This window comes from Eublepharis macularius, chromosome 10 (genome assembly GCF_028583425.1).
Source record: "Eublepharis macularius isolate TG4126 chromosome 10, MPM_Emac_v1.0, whole genome shotgun sequence".
NCBI lineage: Eukaryota > Metazoa > Chordata > Lepidosauria > Squamata > Eublepharidae > Eublepharis > Eublepharis macularius.
The window spans coordinates 85,441,977-85,465,511 of NC_072799.1; the positions used below are offsets into that span (position 1 = coordinate 85,441,977).

At 46.3% G+C, this 23,535-nt stretch overlaps 1 protein-coding gene across 4 annotated transcripts in view; it reads left to right on the plus strand.

Annotated features, from left to right (window-relative positions):
• The window catches only part of DLC1 (DLC1 Rho GTPase activating protein), a 348,838-nt gene that overhangs the window by 275,023 nt on the left and 50,280 nt on the right, over positions 1–23,535 (plus strand). For 2 of the 4 annotated variants that reach the window (XM_054989510.1, XM_054989511.1), the window contains exon 1: positions 6,911–7,019. The exons of the other annotated variants lie outside the window; for them this stretch is intronic. In XM_054989510.1, the coding sequence (XP_054845485.1) occupies positions 6,953–7,019 (67 nt within the window). In that variant the 5' untranslated portion in view covers positions 6,911–6,952. Of the gene's footprint in view, positions 1–6,910; positions 7,020–23,535 lie in introns of those variants that run through there. 4 annotated transcript variants of the gene reach the window in all.

Sequence of the window (23,535 nt, forward strand, 5' to 3'; positions counted from 1 at the left end):
CAAAGTATGTCATTATTATCCCCATAACAACAAACTCTCTGTGAGGTGGATGGGGCTGAGAGAGCTCCTAGAAGCTGTGACTGACCCAAGGTCACCCAGCTGGCTTCAAGCAGAGGAGTGGGGAATTAAACCAGGTGCTCCAGATTAGAGTCCTGCACTCTTAACCACTACACCAAACTGGCTCTACGCCAAACTGAAGAAAACCAAATTGATTAGATCTGAGCCAGCAATGCCCCATCCAGTACAATGCCCAATAACAGTACATAATTCCTTTGGAACTCCCGGATTCAAAACTGAAATGGAAATGTTTTCAGTGCACACAATGTCAGAATGAATAAGGTTTGCTTACACACAGAGACTGAAGTGGAGGCATCTCTTCTCACTCCTTAGTTGTCAGATTAGGACTGCAAATCCCTAAACGTTGAGTTATGCTCAAAGTATGCAGCCTCCCCGCCAATACTTTGCCTTATGAATCATACATAGGTTCCACTCCACTATGATTCAAGGGTTTACATGTGCATAGCAAGGAACCAATAACCAACATTTAGTATGTTTCCATAGCATAGGAATGGTTGGTATAGTGATTGAGCCAATAAGGAGGTGGGGCTGTAGAAATGCATGTTGCTGAGAAATGGAATGAGACACACTGTAAAAATTCAGGTGTGGATTTTTGACATTGCTTTGCTTCTCTTGAGCTGTACAAAGGTGAGAGATATTTCCACACATGGTTTTTTATTCTTTCTAGCCCCAACAGAATAAAGCCAGGCATTATGCAACCACATTAAATGATTTTCTCAGAAGAGTCTCTATGTTATAGTGTCTAGAAGGATAAATCTAGACTTAGGAAGCCTGGGTAGGAGTCTCTGCTGGAACTGTGCGTTTCAGACGGGCAATCTTGAGCCAAACGTTCCATCTGACCTTAACCTACCTCACAGGATTGTTGTGAGGGACACAGCAGGATTACTCACACTGATCTCTTTGGAAGAATGGTATGATAGAATCAGTGGAAAGTGGGAATGTATGTTTGCTGCAATATTAAGCTAGTCCAGTGTATGAGGAGATCAGAACTGGCAGGCTTCAGGCCAGAAGCAGTTCCCAAGATAATTTCATATGTCCTCCAAAGGTCTTAAGCAAATTTTAATCAAGGTATGGCAAAGCGGTTGCCTGCAGTGTTGTTTGTAAGGAAGAGAAACAGGTTTTCAGGTTGAACAACTTAATTGAAAGGAAAATGATCTCTTTTGGACTTTGTATGCCCCACATATATATATAAGATGCAACCATAAAGAACTGAAAACAATTCTGTACACGTGCTCACTGACCGGGAAGCCCTTGCTTGCTGAGGACCTTAATTTTCTTATGGTGTCTAATCACTTGCACAGGGTTCAGCAGGGCTTTTTTTCAGCGGGAACGCGGTGGAACAGAGTTCTGGCACCTCTTAAAAATGGTCACATGGCCAGAGCCCCCGCCCCCTGATCTCCAGACAGAGGGGAGTTTAGATTGCCCTCCACGCCGTTCGGCCTGGCGATCAGGGGGCGGGGCCACCAGCCATGTGACCATTTTGCCAAGGGCAATTTAAACTTTTTAAAACTCCCCCCTTGTTCCAGCTGACCCCAAATGACGTCACTGTGCGGTCTTCAGTTCCACCACCAAGTTCCACCACCTCTTTTCCCAGAAAAAAAGCCCTGGGGTTCAGTATGTAACATGTGCATGATGTCTGGTTGTTGGACCTTCAAGTAGCCAACAGAGTAATAACTGGGAAGACAGAGGCTGGCCAAACCTATGTGTGGGCACCGGGTTGTCCATAGCAATATTTTTTGGTGGAGGGAAGCCTGAACGCTTTAAGGATTTGGCCCTGGCAGCAGCCTGGTGGAACGATCACCCAGTGGAGATCCAGGCCCTTCAGGACCCGTTACAGTTCCATGGGGCCTGCCAAACAGAAATGTTCTGCCAGACCAGGCATTGGCGATCTGTCCTCACTGGCCCTCCTTGCTCTGTCATGGCTGCCTCAGATTCCTCTGGCAGATTTATCCATCCATCTGCATTGTTTGGTTTGGATTGGTTAGTGGATGCCTCAACTGGTTATATTTACTTGGTATTTTATATTGTAGATTGCGGCTTTACTGTATTTTATATTTTTACTTTGTATATTATTCAGTGCTGTTGTAACCTGCCTTGATCCTACTTGCGGGGAGGGCAGACTATAAATTGAATGGAGGGAGGGAGGGATGGGTTGAGGGATGGAGGGATGGAGGGAGGGGTGGAAAAACCAGTTCTGCATCCCTGAGTCCACCATAGGGTGTAGTGCCATTGTAGAGTTTTTTTCCTTAACACTTTTAGAACACCACTGGAGTCCAACCTTACAGGGAATGACAGTGGGGGGGGGAGGGGAGTGAGGGGTTCCTTCCTCGTCCCCTCACTCTGGTCCACAGCAGCATCAGGGCTCCACTGCATTTTATAAGGTTTTTAAAAGTCTCTAAAATGGCATGATGCTGCCATGGTGGACTCGGGGATGCAGTACCGTCTAGTTTGGCCCTTAGTTTTGGTTTTAAATGAGGTAAACAAAGCATTTTAAGGGAGTAGGATAGGATGCTGAATAAATGTGGCTTTTTCTTTTCTGGGTAAAGCAATTGTGTGATTGCTTGTCCAAAAACCCACATTCCAATTTATCCAATTCACTTTTTGTATTATTCCACTGTGTAACCAAGAAGAGATCCTCTAAAACTACATCCACTCGCATGGGCCACATCATCATCATCATCACATTCGATTTATATACTGCCCTTCAGGACAACTTGATGCCCACTCAGAGCGGTTTATAAAGTGTGCTATTATTATCCCCACAAGAAAACACCTTGTGAGGTGGGTGGGGCTGAGAGAGCTCCAAGAAGCTGTGACTGACCCAAGGTCACCCAGCTGGCTTCAAGCGGAGGAGTGGGGAATCAAACCCAGTTCTCCAGATTAGAGTCCTGCCGCTCTTCACCGCTACACCAAACTGGCACTACACCAAACAACTGCCTGATATAGCCTTCAGAGGAGAAAGGGTAGGATATATTAATTTTATAGATCCAGCATCCCAATGTATAAATATGAATGGCTAGTATCCCACCAAAGTTATTCATGTGCAAAATCAGTTAAGAGCAACGTAAAACATGGGGCAGTCTAACAGCACAATCCTGAACATGTATATTCATAAGTAAATTCAAGATATTGGCTATTACATACGAAGCTCCATGTCCTTGGTCCATCTTATCTATGGGGCCACTTCTCTCCCTGTGTTCCACCACGGCAGCTTCACTTATCCGGACAGGCCCTTCTGCAAGTACCACTTTGCACATGGGAAAAATCAACGGCTACCTGTGATACGCATTTTCTGTGGTAGAATTTTCTATGGCCTACCTGAAGAGGTCAAGAAAGCTCCCACTCTCCTGGCTTCCCACAAGCAATGCAAAACTGGATTATTCAAGAGGGCTTTTTACTCAGGTAGGAGGGCGGTACTGTAAAGAACTGATCTCAAAAGGGATGCATAAGTAAAGGGATGCCCTGACTTGGATAGCCCAGGTGAGCCTGATCTCATCAGATCTCAGAAGTTAAGCAGGGTCAGCCTTGGTTAGTAATTGGATGGGAGACCTCCAACAGAGACCACGGTTGCAGAGGCAGGCAATGGCCGACCACCTCTGTTAGTCTCTTGCCATGAAAAACCCAACAGGGGTCGCCATAAGTCAGCTATGATTTGACAGCACTCTCTACCACCAAGGAATAGGGAGGGACTATAGATTTTACTACTATGTGCTGTCTGCTGCTGTTGAGTATGATTCTACTGGATAGTTTCTATGTTGTTTAATATGTCAGTCTTGGAATTGCTTATGCTCTGTTTTTACATTTTTTCTACTCTGTATTGAATTCTTGTTAGTTTTAAATCTCTGTAAATGTGCATTTTTATACCCTATCACCCTGTGTGCTTCCTGAACTTTTTAGTCCATTCTTTTTTGGTATTTTAATTTGTTTTTTAAAATAACAATTGCAATATTGGTGCCTTAAAAAAAACTTGCAAGTTTCCTCAGCCAATCAACTGACAAAACTTTTTTTTTAAATTTTTTATTGGTGAGTTTATATTTCATATTTAATACATACATTCCCATCATATCTAATTTACTCTAACCCCCACCCTTTCCTCCCCCCTCCTTATCAACTTCCAACAGCTTTCCAACCCTTTCCAACCCTTCTTATTACTTAACTTGACTTCACTTATATTCTTCTATAACACATATATCGTAATATTTCTTACTCTAAGCATATTCAAATTGTTTTATATATATACTATATTAAAATCACTAATCCACCAATGTGTCCATTTTACTCTTCCTTGATCAAACTCTATATTCTAAGTAAGATTTGTTTAAACATAATACTAGCTTAGATTGTAATAATTAAATTCCCCCTTAATGGTAAAGTCGCTTATCTCTTCTGTTTACAACATCACATTTTAATAGTTCTCAAACTGCCACAATTCTCCCTTCACATCCCATTTTTTTTCTAAATATTGCTTCAATTTCCCCCAATCAGCAATAAATTGTCCTGGATCAAGATCTTTAAGTTTTCTTGTCATTTTGTCCATCTCCACCACGTACAGCAATTTATAAATCCAATCTTCTATAGTTGGTATTACCAATCAACTGACAAAACTGAGGTGTTTCCCAGAAAGTCCAGAGCAGAAACAAGAGCATTTTCCTAGCGCAGAAAAAAATAAACAGACACCAATTTGGTTTGACTCCCTTAAGTGCGGAATTACAGAATCCCCAAATCAGATCAGATTCTGGCAGATCAAATATCCAGACAACCTAATGTAAGCGTGCAGGTGGAAAACACCATTGCTTGTTGAAACAGCTTTGAAATTGACTGTACTGACTCACACTGTGTAAATCTGCCTTGAGCCTGGAACCCCTTCTGCACCGGTCAGTTTCGCCATTTTAGCTCCCATACTGTAGTGTTTTTTTCCTGACCATCTGCACCAGATTTGCCACCATGAGTAGTCACTCCACCACTATGCAGCTTTTCTGCAGCTTTCCTGGGAGCGCTCATTCATTCATTCATTCATTCATTCATTCATTCATTCATTCATTCATTCAATGTCATTTATAGGGCACCTTTCTCACTGAGACTCAAGGTGGATTACATAGTGCGAGATTAGTACAATCATGCCTTTTTAAAAAAATCTACTTTGTGCTCTGCTGTTTCCCCGTGCACTCATTCCATTTTTGGGTGCTCCACCCTCTTTCTCCCTCTCCTGCCCCCTGCCAGCCCACTTCATTGTGATTGACTACTCTCGTCTATCCAGCCACTCCCCCTCTCCTCTTTTTCCTCTCTCTCCTCCCTCATTCCTCTCCTATCCTCCCCCCCCTTTTTTTTTTGGTTTAAATATTAAGTCCTGTGCAGGATCAATGAATTGCTGGTTTGAAAGCAAGGAGAGGGAAGATCCCCTTTCATTCTTTTTGCAGAGAGGGTACAACTGAAACTGATGTACCTTTGTCAAGTTCACCTCCTAGCAAAGTAGCAGAGGCTGTCAATTTCACCCCCATTTTCCTCCACTTCTGTTGCTAATAGAAAGTTTTTAAAAAGCTGCCTGCTTGTTGAGGGTGGGCAGGTTGTCATGGTCCATGTCCCCTGCCCCCCAGTTCTCAACCTGAGAACCAGCCAGAACGGAGCTGCCCAAATATGACAAAAGGGGGCAGATGCAGACCAAACACGAGAGGTGCGATCCAAGCCAATCCCATGCCTTTCAGCTTGACTTCACGGAAAGTGAAGACTTATGTCCCTGGTGTAGAAGAGGCTTCAGTGACAAAGGTGGACCAGTAAATAAAATAAAATAAAAATAATCCTACTTTCAGTGGGACAAAAGCAAGATCAAGATGGGTAGCCATGTTTGTCTGGAGCAGCAGAAAAGAGCAAGAGTCCAGTAGGTGCTACTGAACTTTTGCTCTTTTCTATTCCTACAAAGCATGCATAGGATTGCAGTCTAGAAGTGCCCATCAAAACTGTGAGTGCCTGCTGTAATGGTATTAGATAGAGCGGAAAATCTAAACATTGTACACCAATGAGCCTAAGACTACCCAAAACTTGTCGAACTAGGTGGGATTCATTTTTCAGTAAATATGCAAGGGACGGGGGGGGGGGGGCTTAGCCCTTACAGCTGGGTTCTGCAGCTCCTCTGAGTTCAGTGAGCCCTTTCCTCTGTTAGAGTGAGATCAAGATGGGCAGTAGCAGTGTTACCCTGTTTGAAGCAGCAGAAAAGAGCGAGAGTCCACTAGAGCCTATAAGACTAACAAAGTTGGTGGGAGGGGGGATGAGCTTTCGTAAGCCGCGGCTCACTTCTTCTTAGGGGGATGAGCTTTTTTTCAGAAGGGAGCTGTGGCTGGCGAAAGCTCACCCCCTGCCACCAACTGTGTTAGTCTTCTCGGCGCTACTCGAGAGGCTCCCGCGCTTCTCTGCTAGAGCTGTAAGCCCCTCTGCTCTTAGTTGGCAGCAGGCGGCCCTGCTCTGCTTGGGCTTTTCTTCCCGGCTCGCTTTTCCGCTCTTCCTCTCGGCCTTAAGGCCAATAGAGCAGCTGCCGGGAAAAGCGGCGAAGAGCGCCCAGGCAGGGACCCGGGCGGGGCGGGCGGGGCGGGGCCTCGGCGCTGCGCTGCAGTTTCTTCTAGCCGCCGCGCCGGGCAGGAGCGGCTTTCCGAAGGCGAGCGCCCGGCGGCCCCGCATCCCCCTCCGCATCCCGGCTCTGCTCCTGGCTGGCCGCTGCGGGCGCTTCCTCGACGGGCAGGGACCGGAGGCGGGGCGCCGGCGCGGGCGGATGGGCTGCCTGGCGCCTGAAGGGCTCGCGGGCGGCGCGGCGGGCGGCGCGGGGCCGGGGCCGGGACGGAGAGCGCGGCGGGGCTGAGGCGCTGCGCTGCGGGCGCTTCTTCGCATGCAGCTGGCGGCGCCGGGGCCCCCTCCGAGGCGCACCCAGAAGCGGCGGGCCATGATCCTGACGCGTAAGTGGCGCTCCCGCGGCGGGCGGGCGGGCGCGGGGCCGAGCGGCGCTCTGCACGCGCTCAGAGGCGCCTCGCCGGGCAGGAAAGCCGCGAAGGGCCGAGGGGGCTCGGGCGGGTCCAAAGCCATCGCGCCCCGCCGGCGCCCTCCTCCAGCCCGGGCGGCCCTCGCTCGCCTTCCCTCGAGGAGCTCCGAGGCGAAGCTGCGGGTCGAGCCGCTTGCGGGCCGGGCCGGGCCGGGCCGGGGAGGCGGCGGCGGGCTGGAGCTCCGGCGCTTCCCTCGGCGCGCCCTTTGCCCCCGCCGGCTCCGGCAGGCAGAGTCGAAAGGGCGCGGGCGGGCCGTCGGGCGAGAGCCGGAGCCGGGCCCGGAGGCGCGCTGGCCGGGCTGCCTGCGGGGGCCCGTCCCTCCTGCTGCTCGCCCTCGGCGGCCGCCTCCTTCGGAGGGTCGGCTTCGTTTCAGGCGCCGAAGCCTGCCCCGGCCGGCTTCTCGGGCTCGAGCTGCTCAGGGGCGAAGCGAAGCTGCGGGAGATTCTCGTTCTGCTTACCCAGACGCTGAAACAAAGGGGCTGGGGCAGGTTCGAGTCCGGCCAGTGTCTTGGTAGTAAAAAAAAATATCGCTACCGGTGAGATGAGAAAATGACCGGCACTTTTCCCAAATGAAAGTAATCTGGAAGCTCCGAGGGAAAACAGAACAGGAGTGTCGGAAACCATGTGGGCAGCTTTCCCTGAAGTGTGCCCCCCATCTCTGAGATGGTATTCATCTGTGCAAGAGTCCAGTAGCACCTATAAGACTAACAACGTTTGTGGTAGGGTATGAGCTTTCTGGAGTCACAGCGCACTTATTTAGATACAGCTAGAATGTGAATCCATCTGTCCTTATATCTGATATTTGTCATACTTCCACTCACCAAGATATAAGAACCGATAGACTCACATTCTAGCTGTATCTGAAGAAGTGAGCTGTGACTCCCGAAAGCTCATACCCTACCACAAATGTTGTTAGTCTTATAGGTGCTACTGGACTCTTGCTGAAGAAGTGAGCTGTGACTCCCGAAAGCTCATACCCTACCACAAATGTTGTTAGTCTTATAGGTGCTACTGGACACTTGCTCTTTTCTACTGCTATGGACAGACTAACATGACTACCCATCTTGATCTATCTGTGCAAGAGCAACTTTGAAAGGGGGAGTCCAGAGCTGAAAGGGTTACATTAGGGCGTGTGGCTTTTTTCTAAGTGCTCAAGAGAAGGAAGCTAACAATCCCCTTTTGAAGTTTGCAATAATTAGTCTGGTGGCTCCCGAGGACCCCCCATCCCACCCCCCTCACAGCCTGATGATGTCACTCTGCAAACCTTTGATCCCTTTCTAGGAGCAGCACCCCCTGCCAGTCATAAACAATACCTGGCATTTCCAAAACAAACAGAAAACAAACTCTTTTTGTTGTCTGGCTACCTTGGGTACCAGCCTGCCTTCACACAGACCTGCCAATGGCATGCTTGGAGCATCGTTGTGAACAAAATGTTTCTATTAAGCTAATGGAGCCTGTCCTGGGATAGCAGTCAATTAGATATATTGCATTTAGAATAATTGTCTAGCTGGCTGGGCTGAGTGTTGTTCTTTAAGGTTTTCTTTTGCTCCTCTTCCCCTTTAAAGTGAGCATTTACCAGTCATTGTTAATAGTGGTACTCTTGTAATTTTTTAAAAAAATGTATCCAATTTGCTTCTTGGTAGAAAAAATAGTTATTCATGGTAAATTAATCATGCAGGTTATTTATCACCCTTCTTCAAACTGTTTTGAAGGAGTTTGTTTTTTGCATCAAGACAACAAACAGCCACCCTCCCTTTGAAAATGCACGTGTGCCAGCGACTTCCGCTTTTGCTGTTCATCCTCACTGCCAGAGGCACAGATGACCATAGAAAAAGTTTGCCTTCTGCTGAGCTTGGTCTGCCTCTGCCAGTACTGCTCACTGCCTGTCAGTATAGGAGCCCTGCTGCCCGAGATCCTTTTAACTGAAGATGGCTGGGATTGAACCTGGGATGTGATGCTTGCAAAGGATGGGTTATTCGCTGAGCAGTGTCTCCTCCCCACAAAAAAACTTGGGAGAGGCTGTGGCTCATCTGCCTGGCCTGCAGAAAATCCTAAATTCAATACTTGGCATGTTTGGGTAAAAGAATCAGGTGATGTGAAGGTGGCCCTGGAGAGTCGCTCCTAGTCTGAACAAGTAGTACTGACCTTGATGGAGCTGATTCATTCTAAGGCAGGTTCATGTGTCACCCTTTGGGGAACAGCTCTCTTGTGTTCCTCAGACACCAGCAATAGGAGTTCAAACGCACAATCTGCTAGGTTCAAGTGTCCAGAGACTACGTAGGGAGGGACACCTTCTCCCAGGATATCGCCTCCCCACTCCACCCCCCACCCCACCCCGCCATAGTTTTAAGATCTGACTGGAGGCCTTGCTCAGGGGCCATTAATTTGAAGTGCAGAGCTTGTGGTTTGAGGGATTGTAACTTTATCATGGTCATCAATTACAAATGCATTTTTTGTCATGAGCTGATGGGAGCTACTGATCAAGAAATTCCCAGAAGTAGGGATATTCTAGCCCTGGTTATATTTACAATGCTATTTGCAATGGGAGGACAATAATAGTCAAGCAGGTTGTGGAGTATTTTTGATATGTGAGCATCTATCAGCTGCTCATAGTTTGATTAATTCAGTATGTGCTCTGACCCGGATAACCCAGGGGAGCCTGATCTGGTCAGATCTCAGGGTGGGCCTTAGTGATTGGGTAGGAAGATGTCCAATGAAAACTAGGGTAGCAGAGGCAGGAGATGGCAAACCACCTCTGTTAGCCTCATGACATGAAAACCCCGCCAGGGGTTGCCATAAGTCAGTTGTGACTTGAGGGCACTCTCCACCACCATCTGGCCAGTAGGTTTGTTGCTGGACCCTTCATTAACCTGCACCATAACTAACTGACTGCTCAGTCTCTTAATATGATGGGCTTGCCCTGTTGGGGTATCTCAAGTTGAATCAGGCGTGGCATCATTCTACTGGAAACTTCTACTTTGATTTTCTAACCACAGAAGAAGCACCGAAGCCAATTGTCAAAATAAGTTTCCAAACCTATAATTTTTTTTTTACTTGCCCACGCATACCTTTGTGGGTCGTCTGTGGCCTAAAAGAGGAGAATCCACTTTTGTACAGTGCCTTTGTTGGATCACTTGGAGGCAGTCATTACTCGCTATGAGTTACTAGGGGCCGAATTAAAAAATGCACAGTCTTGCAAGCGCCTACAAGCAAAATCCCACCCTAACTACTCTCCTACTTGTTACCACCAGCTAGCCATCGAGGGGCAAAATTCTTTTTTTTTTTTTAAATATTTTTTATTTTTCAATATCTAACATACAAAACTACTACATACATACATACCCTACAAAACAGTAACTACAAAAGACTACAATAGCACAAGGGATGGGAAGGAAAGGAGAAAAAAAAGAAAGGGAAGGGGGGGGGGAAAGGGGAAGGTAATCTACAAACACTAAACACTACGTTTCATGTTTTCCCTTCATACTGCCATTATTCAAAAGTTAAAGCTTTATATTATATTGATGGAGTGGTTGACCTTACTAAATGCAAATTACAATTTAAATTCAAATTAAATTTTTCTTCCCCTCCTGGGTCCCGGACGCAATTCTCTCTGAGCAGCTGCAGCCGCCGTGCTCATTTCCTCCCCCTCCCCCTCAGACTTCTCCTTTTCGTCTTGCTTGGTGCACTGGAATTCCGGATTTTTATCCTCAAAATCCCTTAGTTGATCTTCTGATAATAACTTGAAAGCTTGATCTTTGTGACTGAACCAGATTCCTTCCAGAAATAACCATTTGTACTTTATTCCACGTTCTCTCAGAAGAGCTGCGAACTTTTTATACTTAAAACGTCTTTTCCGAACTAGAAATGGGACGTCTTTCAATATCTTAACTTTATTACCCCAAAAGTCCAAATCCGCATTGTATGAATTATATAGGATAGTGTCCCGGATCCTCTTAGATGAAAAATCAATAATGATCTCGCGAGGCAACTGACGCTTCATTGCATATTTTGAAGTAGCCCGACGGACTTCCAAAATGGCGCTTTTTACTTCTTCTTTAGTTGCCCTCGCGGGTGTCGCCAATAGCTCCGAGACCAGACCCCGTAAATCCTCATTTTCCTCCTCTTTCACATTCTGGAGACGCAAAATTGTCTGTGTTCGTTCCACTTGTAGCCCGATCAGCTGATTCTCCACCAGTTTGAGCTCTTTATTCGTAGCCTTCACGAGTGACGCACTTTCCCGAGCAGACTTCTCTGCCCCCCCCCCGCTGCTTCCTTAATGGTTTTCACTTCTCTCTCAATTAAGCCCACCCTTTGATCTGTTTCATTCAGCTTGTCAACAAAGGGTTTTATAGCTTCACCAACCGCCCTCCGCACTACCTCCTCCAACGACTCTCCCTTTAGGGCAGCCGAAACTGACTTGCCCAGGGCAGGACTTTGTTTTTTTGTTGCCATTTTAGGGGGGGGGGACCGCCAGCCGGATTCTGAAACTCAGCAAAGGGGGAGAACAAGCCTTCTTAGCTTCAGATCCCACCACTCCTTCACACGCTTGTAGTATCAGAAGGGATTCGCTTACTTGCAGGCTCTCGCCTAATTCTGCTCTTTGCCGTTTTCCATGGCCTGGCAGCACTCGAGGCGCCGCGCACGTCCGCCGGCCTCCGTAGGGACAAACGGGCAATTAACCCCCCGCATTGATTCCGGGGGGCTCTTCCCGCAGCGTCCCGGACCCAGCCTCCCTCACTGGGAGTTTTGGGGGCTAATCTTCGCAGATCAGCCGCCCGGACAGGGTGCTCGAGCGCTTCCTCTCGAGCCCGCGAAGAGGAGCGTCCGACATGGCTGAGAAAATGAAACCGAATCGAGGGGCAAAATTCTTGAATGAGGCCAGTTCCAATCTGTGTAAACTCTGATCATGCCCTTGACTTCCCAGTTACAATCTGGGAATCAACACCACCACTCCTGCATATACCATCTAAATTGAGTTCGGCGTGATGATGATGATGACGATGATGATGGCATTATTATTATGCTGTGCCCCCCTCCACTCCCCAATGTGAACAGGCAGTGGTGTTGAGGGAGCAGCAGCTGGTTGATTGGCCCCCCTGCAAGTTACACCCTTGCTCCATTCTCTGCTGCCCACCATGCATAGGGCAGCATATCTTCTGCTCTAGCTATGGTGAGTAGCTATCTACAAGCCCAGATTGTGATTCCCTGCACATGCTTTCACTCCAGGGAATGGCAAAAGTGAATGTTATACAGATGTGCTCCAAAGTCCTTACTCCCAGCCGTTCTGCAATGCCCCATTTCAGTCTGATTTCTGAAGCAGCTGTGTCCAGGTTGTTGTTGTTTTTTAAGTTCTTTGGGATTTATGCCACAAAAGTGGATTTGGCCATCCACTTTTGTCGCTTTCCTTTCAGTTTTATGAGATTCAGGAGAAGCCGTTAATTGTTGTAAGGGACTTTTTACATGGAAGTTCATGGGTCTCCAATAAATTAAAGTTATGTCCCTTCTAAGATTTCACAGGAGAAATCTTAAGAAGTCTCTAGCAGGAGAAATCACAAGTAGAATATTTATGAAAAATGCAAATATCATCTGTGGATGGTTTAGGCTGCACAGCAAGAGCAATGCTCGTGTCATCAGCCCTTTTACAGCCTGTAAGATAATTGTATTTATAGAAGGGTTTTTTCCCCACCCTTGACCATTTTAGAATAAACAGGGAACTACCTGAGCAGTACAATGTTCAGAGCTCATCAAAGAACTTGCATTGAGATGCAGTCTCAATTTGAGCCTTGGTCATAAATGTCTGTTTTGCACAGACATAACACACCACTTCTCTTTGAGTCTGATGTTATACAGAATTATATTCACCCATACCAAGTGAAATAAACTTTGCCAATAAGCCAGCGATTTACATGGCTGAGAAAATGAAACCGAATCGAGGGGCAAAATTCTTGAATGAGGCCAGTTCCAATCTGTGTAAACTCTGATCATGCCCTTGACTTCCCAGTTACAATCTGGGAATCAACACCACCACTCCTGCATATACCATCTAAATTGAGTTCGGCGTGATGATGATGATGACGATGATGATGGCATTATTATTATGCTGTGCCCCCCTCCACTCCCCAATGTGAACAGGCAGTGGTGTTGAGGGAGCAGCAGCTGGTTGATTGGCCCCCCTGCAAGTTACACCCTTGCTCCATTCTCTGCTGCCCACCATGCATAGGGCAGCATATCTTCTGCTCTAGCTATGGTGAGTAGCTATCTACAAGCCCAGATTGTGATTCCCTGCACATGCTTTCACTCCAGGGAATGGCAAAAGTGAATGTTATACAGATGTGCTCCAAAGTCCTTACTCCCAGCCGTTCTGCAATGCCCCATTTCAGTCTGATTTCTGAAGCAGCTGTGTCCAGGTTGTTGTTGTTTTTTAAGTTCTTTGGGATTTATGCCACAAAAGTGGATTTGGCCATCCACTTTTGTCGCTTTCCTTTCAGTTTTATGAGATTCAGGAGAAGCCGTTAATTGTTGTAAGGGACTTTTTACATGGAAGTTCATGGGTCTCCAATAAATTAAAGTTATGTCCCTTCTAAGATTTCACAGGAGAAATCTTAAGAAGTCTCTAGCAGGAGAAATCACAAGTAGAATATTTATGAAAAATGCAAATATCATCTGTGGATGGTTTAGGCTGCACAGCAAGAGCAATGCTCGTGTCATCAGCCCTTTTACAGCCTGTAAGATAATTGTATTTATAGAAGGGTTTTTTCCCCACCCTTGACCATTTTAGAATAAACAGGGAACTACCTGAGCAGTACAATGTTCAGAGCTCATCAAAGAACTTGCATTGAGATGCAGTCTCAATTTGAGCCTTGGTCATAAATGTCTGTTTTGCACAGACATAACACACCACTTCTCTTTGAGTCTGATGTTATACAGAATTATATTCACCCATACCAAGTGAAATAAACTTTGCCAATAAGCCAGCGATTTGTTTTTAACAAGTGCAGCTGCCTATATTGATAAGTAGACAAAGTAATATTAGTATTGATTTTAAAGGTGAGAAGTATTTTGTATTCATATGAGACACTGTTGATCTGATACAGAAGTATCTGAAATGAATGCATGAATGGAATCCCCACCCATTAAAACTATCCCTTTTGCCTTACTATAAAAAGACAGGGGCACTACCTTACATGCTTTAGAGGCAGAAGTTCTGGCTTCCAGCCCTGGCATTTCTAGGTACAAAAATGGATCTTGAGTGTACAAGATTGGGGTGAATGAGTCAATGAGCTAGCTCAATATAAGGCAAGTTCATATGTTTCCACATCCGTTTAATATCCAATTCTGCCCTTTCGGTCAGATGCCATATGCTTGCAGGAGTATCACGTTGGAATCTATGTTGCAGAGGCTGTTGAACACAATGTCTCTCTGGCCCTAAGTACTTTTGTGCAAAGCAGTATGATAGGGTACAACCTGCGTTTTTGTGGGGAGGGGATCAATACAACATGCTGACGTTTCCCCATAGACATCAGCGGGGAAATAGCTGAAACCTGCGGCCTAGGAAAGGGAATGGGGGGGATTGAGACGTGTCACACAGGATGGTCCAGTATTGTAAACAAGAGTTTCTCATACTTCACTAGCAACAGGAAGGAGGAAATGAGGCTATGCAGCCGAACTGACAGGCTCCAGACAATGCTAGACCCACCCTTGCATTGCACAAATTGCCTGAAGAGCTACAGGCATAAAAATAACTTCAGATGTTTCCCCTTCCCGTTTATGCTTGTTCCAGAAGTATAACCCAATCCGATACTAACTGTCCTGCATGGAACTTTCTGGGTTGATGTCTCAAGATGGTGATTTTGGAGAAGGATAATAGTAAATGTCCAAAAGCGACTAGGACCAGGAGCTGGGGCTCAGTGGTAGAACATCAGCTTTGCATGGAGGAAAGTTCCCCAGTTCAGCCCCAGCATCTCCAGTTAAAAAGCCCAGGTAGCAGGTGATGTGAAAGACCTCCCCCCCCCCCCCGAGGTCCTGGAGAGTTGCTACTGGATGGAGGAAACGATACTAATTGTGGAAGCCCAGGGGCCTGACTCAGCATTCGGTGCTGTCACAGCTGGGTGAGGCCCAGGGAAGCTCTCCTGAGGCTGCCACCACTCTGGTACGGGTTTCCTTTAGACTCATCCTGCACTGGGCAGGGGGTCGGACTAGATGGTCTGTATGGCCCCTTCCAACTCTATGATTCTATTCCTCGGAAGGGCCCAGAGTATCCAACCAGCCCCTTCTGTTTACTCTTTCCCAGAAGGTTTGATTTATTATGTGACTGAATGAGGCATGAGGACCCAGGCAGAATAATAAAGAACTTTTATCTAAAAGGTTTATTTAAAAGGTTCCAATCTATTTAGGCTCTGATCATGCCCTTGACTTCCCAGTTAAGGTATTCAAAACTTTGTAAAATAGAATAGTAAAAGTTGGTGAACAAACAAACTAACACACTCTAATGTGTCTAACTAGACCGTTCTTAACTGTCTCCTGGCAACTGGCTTCCAACTGTCTCCCCCCTTCTGGATAGGGGTGCCATTCCCCCACCTGGGGCAGGGAAGCCCTGCTCCCACCTTCCTCCCCACTTATCTGGCCAGCACGGGGTATGCCCCCAAGGCTGTCCCTCCCCCAGAGGCATGGCATGCCCCTGGATGGCACGGTGCGCTTGCGTGCCCATAGCAGCCCAATTTGGGCCAAATCACACCCCACAGCGGGCCAATTCAGTGACCGCAGGAGTGCTCCCAGGCAGTGGAATGACATCACACAGAAAAGTATGTGCTCGGCTCCTGACCTCCTGTCAGGGGACTTGAGGGACCTGGCAACCCTACTTCTGGATGAGGGATCCCCCCATCTGCACCAGCCTCTCCTCAGCTCTGCTCCCTAGGAGTGAACCCCTCCTACTGTGGTGAAGCCTTTTATCCCGTCTCTCAGGCACCACCCCCCTACTTCTCTATTGGTGCAATTTTCCTCAGAATCCCCTCTTACCCAATCACAGGGGCCAAAGGGAACCTAGGAAATGTAGGCCCTGCAGTCACTTTAGTGCAGGCTTCCCCAGAACCACTAGGCCCAGGCTCATAACAAGTGCTCATGCACTGAAATGGACCAAATAATGCAACCCACAGTCTCTGGCCTCTTTCAGCTCCCAAAAGTGGCATGGGGAAAGCAGGAACCCCTCCAATGGTCCCAATCTGAACCAGGCTCCAACCTTGCTTTTACTTGTTTTCAGTGGGAACCCAAAACGGCTTATGTCATTACCCTCTCCACCATTTTATCCTCACAACAACCCTGTAGACTGAGAATGTGTGCATAAAGTGCAGCATATATGTTGGCCCTTAATAGAAGGTGGCTTCGTGTGATCAGACCGTTCCTGTGTGTCTGAAGTGGGACCCACAAATCTTTCCCACAACAGTGAGATTCATGGATCCCCGTTTCGCACAAACTTGTGCTTCTTGCAGCCCTGTCTAATCAGGCCTTAGTGCTGTATCTGCCAAGCTTTATTTTTTAAAGTAGCAAATAAACCTGGGAGAAAGAGGATTGAATCACAGGTCAGCCATGGACTTGTTGGGGATAGCCTGGTAACAGAACTGCCCATTGGCTTCTGTTTCCTCCCTTTGTAAAAAGAGAGTCTTTATAGAGGGCTGCTGTCAGAGGAGCTATATCTAGATACGTGAGGTGATGAAATGGTATCAGCACTGAACTTTACTACAGAGCAAACCTGGACATTTTCCCAGCCCAAGAGGCTGCGTTGTGTAGTCCAGGACTGCATAATACCACCCACCACCCCCCTGCAGCCCCTCTGTAACTGTAAAGGATTCTTGGGCATTACACCATTTCAAAGTCAAAAATAATTGCAATTGCTTGGGTTGTGCCAGGCCCTTTACTCTGTATGTTTAAATATTTTTCCCCACAAGTAAAATCTTGACCAACAATTTACAAGATTTTCTAGGTATTTTAAAGCTCAGAATCTGTGTTGGGCATCTAGGAAATTAATCCCAAGGAGTCAAGCAATGTCTCACTTTAGTTGTGCTACGAGGGGGGTCACGGTGACTTTTAAATAATTCTATGTGGCACAGGATGTCAAGATGTCTTGTTTGTTTTTGATTCTATGGCTGATAAATATCAAGGAATGTGAAGGCTGATGTTTTTCCAGCAGAGAGACTGAATTAGTGGGATGAGTTTCTCTTCTTTAGGCTCTGTTGCCTCACAGTCTTGTAAATTCCACCATTCCAATAATAATGAGTCTGGAATACCATGGCGGGGCGGGTGGTGTTAGGAGAGGGTAATGATTCTGTGGAAGTTCTTTTTGATAGCTTTGTGCTGCATGAGAGAATTCTGGGTTTGCCACCCTCAGGAGTCCTGCCTTCTGATCCTCAGGGCTACACGGCCACATCTGGCTTCCAAAAGTTCCCATCCATACACTGTATCTTTGCAAGCCACGTGGATTGGAATAAAACTTGGCCTTTTATATTTAAAAGAAGAGGCCTTACAAGGATAATAATAACAACACTCATTTTATATACTGCCCTTCAGGACAACTTAACACCCACTCAGAGCAGTTTACAAAGTGCGTTGTTGTTATCCTCGTGACAATCACCCTGTCAGGTGGGTGGGGCTGAGAGAGCTCTGAGAGAGCCATGACTGACCCAAGGTCACTCAGCTGCCTTCAAGCAGCGGAGTGGGGAATCAAACCTGGCTCTCCACATTAGAGTCCTGCCGCTCTTCACCGCTACACCAAACTGGCTCCCTTGAGTTCTCATAAAAACTATGTTCCCCTCATCCCACAGTCTGAACTTTTATAATAACAGTTCATTAGTATATCACTCTTCTGGACAGATTAGTGTCACTCTCAGAGTGGTGGACAAAGTCAGTGTTACTGTTATCCCCGCAATGCAACTGGGGTGCTGGGCTGAGAGGAGGGGCTTACCCAAGACCACCTGGTGAGTTCATGGCAGTAGTGAGATTCGAACCAGCAATGTGTTGCACCACAGCCCAACTTCTTAACTGCTACACTACAGGACATACTTGAAACAGTAGAGCAATAGGGGGGCAGTGAAGCGCTCCAGATGGAGAGTCATTGTGTCCAATATTCTATCCAGTAGGACATAGCTTCAGAATTACTACAGCTCTGAGCTATAACAACAACATGCCAAGCATCCTCGGGGAGACAGCTGGATGGAACACTGATAGCTTGCCTTGTGCCTCAGGCCTGAACAGACCTATTTGAAAGTCTCATTTGTTTCAGTGGAAATAGGACTGTAGCTGTGAAGGTTGCTATTCTGTTTTGCTCTTGAAATAATTTCATTTGATATCTTGGGCCTTGGCCAAACTCATTCAAAAGGGTCATGAGTTTGCCTGTGAAGCTTTCTCGCTGTTCCTTTTTCTGGTATCACGCTAAAAATCATCTAGCTAATTTCTGTATTTCTGTGGGTCCTTTAAATTGCATTTGGAGCATTTGAGTAGGGAAGCTGCTATTCCTACTAGATATTATTTTCTTTGCATATTTACAGAAGACTAGATTAAAACTAAAGTGGCAAGTACTACTGTGTATTTTAGGTGTTTGGTAAACTAATTGCCTGGTTCAATACAGTCTTCTCATGCATTTAAGCACATATCTGTGCCTTAATTGGGCAGACTGGTATGGATGACCGAGCTATCCCAGGGCAAGGGGGCTTGTCCCAGAGTATTATAGGCTTTGAGTAACGTATTTGCCACCCAGATTGCACCCTGTGGGAAATCTTAGAAAGCAGGGGCGTGATATTTCCTCACCTCTTAGTAGGTTGCGAGACACCCAGTTTAACAAGTAGTAATGTGCACACAATAGTAAGAAGCCATTTGGTTAATGCTGATATATTCCTCCTAAACTAAGCTGTCATTTTATTTTTTAAACTTTTTGCCCACTCCCTTTCTGGGAAAAGGAATGGAGAGCTGGATTATTTGTGTGTCCTTCTTGCAGGAAGTATAAATAATGGAAGTTCCTCACATACTCTCTGTTAAGAAACATAACAGGGTAGCTCAGCTTAATGGGCTCTTGGGAATTTGTCGCTGTTAATAAATCTGATAGTACCAGACTAAGAAACAGATCAAAACATGCATTCACCTTTGCCCCTTTTGCCCTTCCTTTAGTATGTATAGGGGGCACTCAACGATTAATTTTAGAGTGTCTTAAATAAATATTTTTATCATCATACAGGATGTACGCTTCATTGCTAATTTGGTTTCACTAACAAATCTGAGAATTCTCCTAAAATGTTGCCAATGCCTACAGAATTTGATAAAACACCTGTGAAGATGCATATTGGCTGTACTTGTGTAATGACATCTCAAAGTTGTGTTGAATCCTATGGGGATGTTCATGTCCTCTGTTCACGTGAATTTAAGAATACTGGGGTTTTTTCCTAGATTGCTTCAGGTTATTTCCTCTTCCCCTTTGCATATCTTTGTTAAGATACAGGAAGTGCATCTTTCTCTAGGGCGTTGACAGAAGTAGAAGGGACAATGTCACAGGATGGGCTTCTTACAGGTTGTGTAAGCCAGCACCCTCCTGTCCTAGGTTTTTACCCCTCCTCTCCTTTGTTTTTCAGTTGCTTCTGCATTCTGCACGTATTTCTTATACTTATCAAGTTAAGCCAGCATTGTGTCATGTGGGACCGGGATCTGGGACAGGCGGGTTTTGATCCCCACTCTATCATGGGTGACTCTTTCTCGGGCCAGGACATAACAGCGTTGTTGTTTTGAGCATAGTGGAGGAGGGGAGGGCCGTGTTGTTGTAAACTGCTTGGGGTCCCTATTGAGAAGAAAAGCAGGATATAAATTTCTAAAACAAAATCTTTCCAGGTCCTTCCCCCCCCCTCCCCTCTGCCTTTCTGTCTCGATCAGACCACAAAAAAGGAAGCTTTGTGGCATCTTTTCAGAAACAGTGCAGTTTCCTCCCCCCAAATCCCTCCATGTTTAAAACTTAGCCAACCCTCTGATTTCTGAGCTTAACATGGGGCATTTTTTTCTCTTGCACAATCTTATAACCAAGAACCCCCTCATGAAAAATATGGTACAATATTTGTCTGTATTGGGGATCAGAATTCTATCGAAGACTTAGGACATGTGGCCATCTGTTGCCCAAGAGTTGCGTTAGAACATGAAAAATATCTTGGGGATATTTTATTATAATATCCTGGGAGACTGGATAATGATAAAGTATATTACTTGCCAACAAAAGCAGATGGATAACGCTGCAAATGGCAGAGTTTGTTGCAAGGGTGACAAAGGCCTTAATAAAACCATCTCCTGTTGTTGTGGCTGATGGATTATGTATTTTGGGGTCTGGAAGCAATTTTCCCCAGGCCAGTTTGGCTGGGGATCCTGACGGCGTTTTGCAGTCTTCTGGGTATGGAGCAGGGGTCACTGGTGGTGTGGGGGGAGGTAGTTGTGAATTTCCTGCATTGTGGAGGAAGTTGGACTAGATGTCCTCTCCAGTTCTATGACTATTGGGCTGAATTACTTGAATTGTTGGTTTTAATTTAAATTTTGTTGTGATCCTGATTATTGTTATAAAATTTTTATGTATATAAGAGTTTTTGCTGTTGTTGAGATTGTTGTATTATAATTTTGATGCTGTTGATGTCAATTGCTAAGACTGTGAGCTGTTGCAATAAAGCTTATGATGATGATGATGGCAGTAAAGTTGTACCAGATGATCACAGTAATTTTATGCTTGATCCCTATTTCACTTACGCATTATTCATTTTCCACTTCTTACTTTCAATGAGGAAGTATTTATTTCATTAACTGTGGTTATTGGTATTTTTGAGATTACTTTAAGTTATTTTCATGGTAGTTGTTATCATGCCGGACAACCTCTCACCATACGTGCCTTGGAGGTAGGGATGCCAGTCCCCTGCCAAGGATGGGGGATCTCCCACTCCCACCCTTCACCCCTGCCCCTGCTTACCTCGCTGGCTGGGGGAGCGTGCCTCCCAGGTCATGCCCCAGGGTAGCGCAGCACGGTTCCAGGCAGCACGGTGCACCCCTGCGCACCACAGCAGCCTGATTTGGGCCAGAATCTGGCTGAATTGGGCCCAAATTGGGCCTAATTGGGGCTGATTCGATGTCATCACAGAAGCTAGGGAAAAGGAAAACCCAAGGGAGGAGCCAGGCCCCAGATCTCCCACTGGGGGGGGGGGGTCGGGGGACCTGGCAACCCTGCCTGGAGGGTACTCTGATCTGCCGATAAACAGCTGCTAGTGGTCCCCGGCCCCAGAGAGGCTCACCGAGCCTCAACCAGAGCCAGGGTCTTTTCGGTCCTGGCCCCAGCCTGGTGAAACTCTCTTTCTGCTGAGACTTGGGCCTGGGCAGACTTGTAAGATGTAGATTTTCCACCAGGCATATAGTTGAGGTTGGGGCTTGGACGAGTTCTTCCTGCCAGTCTCCAGTTGGGGGAGGGGTTACTGTGTCTTCCCACCCATTTTTTGCCACCAGTTGATTATCTTCTTAGGGTTGCCAGCTCCAAGTTGGGAAATTCCTGGAGATCTGGGGGGGGGGGGTGAAACCTGGAGAAACCTGGAGAAAATGGGGTTTGGGGAGGGAAAGGACCTTGGCGTGGCATAATTCCATAGAGTCCAGCCCCAAAAGTAGCCATTTCCTCCAGGGGAACTGATCTCTGTGGCCTGGAGACCAGCTGTGATTCCGGGGGATCTCCACCTGGAGGCTGGCAGACCTATTACTTCTCCATCCCCTGTCCCCACGGCGTGTTTGGTTTGGGGCTGGGTAATGTGGATCTGTTGTCAAGAGATGTTCATCAATCTGTATATTTTTATTTATGGTTTTAAATGTGATTTTATCCATGGTTGTTATCCAGTCTGAACCCACACAAACAGGGAGAGTGGAATATAAGATTAATAAATTATCATTATTGTTGTTATTGTTATTATTTGGTAAGGTAGCCTGGAGTCTCACTAGGGGCAGAATACAGTTGAAAGGGCCCAAAGCCTATTCTGTGGTGGTTCTGGAAGCTTGATGGAACTTAAACTTGATGGAAGCCTTACTCCATTTGTGATGAGGCTTCTGATCATTGTATGGTTTTTGGGCGGGGGGATTCCTTCCCGTATTTGGTCAGGTGGTTTCTTAAGTGTCATCCTGTACACTTGAACGGCTTAATACGTTGTTGCCTTCTAGGACTTGTTTGAAAGCAAATTTAATTCTTCAAAAAAACTCATGCACTGCTAATTAAGGGAAGAGAATTAGGGAGTTCTCTGAAGGAAGAAAAAATTGTGTTGAACAATGATTGGCAAGAAGCAGTGGAAAAGGAGAGGCTTAATTCGTGATGCATGCAAAGTTTTTGTGTCAGTTGCCCAACTAGGGTTTTCATTGGCCTGGAGGAATTATGACTGCTGAGAAGAGACCTTGAGATAGATGTCTTGTATTTATCAGCATCTTCTTTTCAAGCTCTGTGACTATTTTAATTTTGTTTGTTTGTAAAGATTTATTTTTTAGCAAATCAAGTGCAGCTGCTTTTATCTCAGTGAACATGGCCTCTAAGCCTTCTTCCGCTCAACACAGTGCTTTGTCAAAATCTCAACATTTTAAGTGTATCAACAAAGATGACAGTGGATTAGGAACAGCAGAAGCTGGGTGTTGGTAGCAGAACGTAGCCTCTTAACTACAGCTAGCAGGAGAGAGTGGATTTATATCCAGGAAGCAAGAAGAGGCATTTCTGAGGCATGTCGGTAAACCCATAAAATTAGAACATTTTCTATTTGTGCAATATTGCAGTGGCACAGCAGGATTTAAGTCCAGTGGTACCTTAGAGACCTTCAAGACTTTCAGAGCGCAAGCTTTTGAGGTTTAGAGTTCCTTTCTTCCAACGCCGAAAATCAACAAGATCTAAGGTGCCAGTGAACTCAAATCCAGCTGTTCTACTGCAGACCAACATGGCTCCCCACCTAAACTATGGCAGTGACATAGGCCATTAACTAGAAACATGGAGAGGTTTCCAACCTGAAGTTGGTATGTGGTCATTCAGGCTGGCAAAGTATTATCCGATCGAACAATGGTGAGAGAGGTTTAGGAATGCCTATTTTTAACTTCTGTTCGGGCTGCTTATTTCACAGGAATCGTCACTGTATTTTATTTCAAAGTCCTTGCTCCCAACCAGATAGCAAAATCTGCACATCAAGGCCAGGTGTGAAGGGGGAGGATTTCTGCCTATCAGTGGGAACCTCCAGAAATGCAGAAAATTCTCATCCCTCTTCCACAACTGCCAAGGGGTTTGCACGATCTCCACATGCATCTGGGATGCATAAGGTTCCAAAGGGCATTAAAATAGCTCCTGAGCTCTCGTGAGACTTGGGGGCGCCGTTTTGGGTTGCCTTAGCGATCTTGCAGGAAGGCAGGAGCCCCGGCTCCTGTC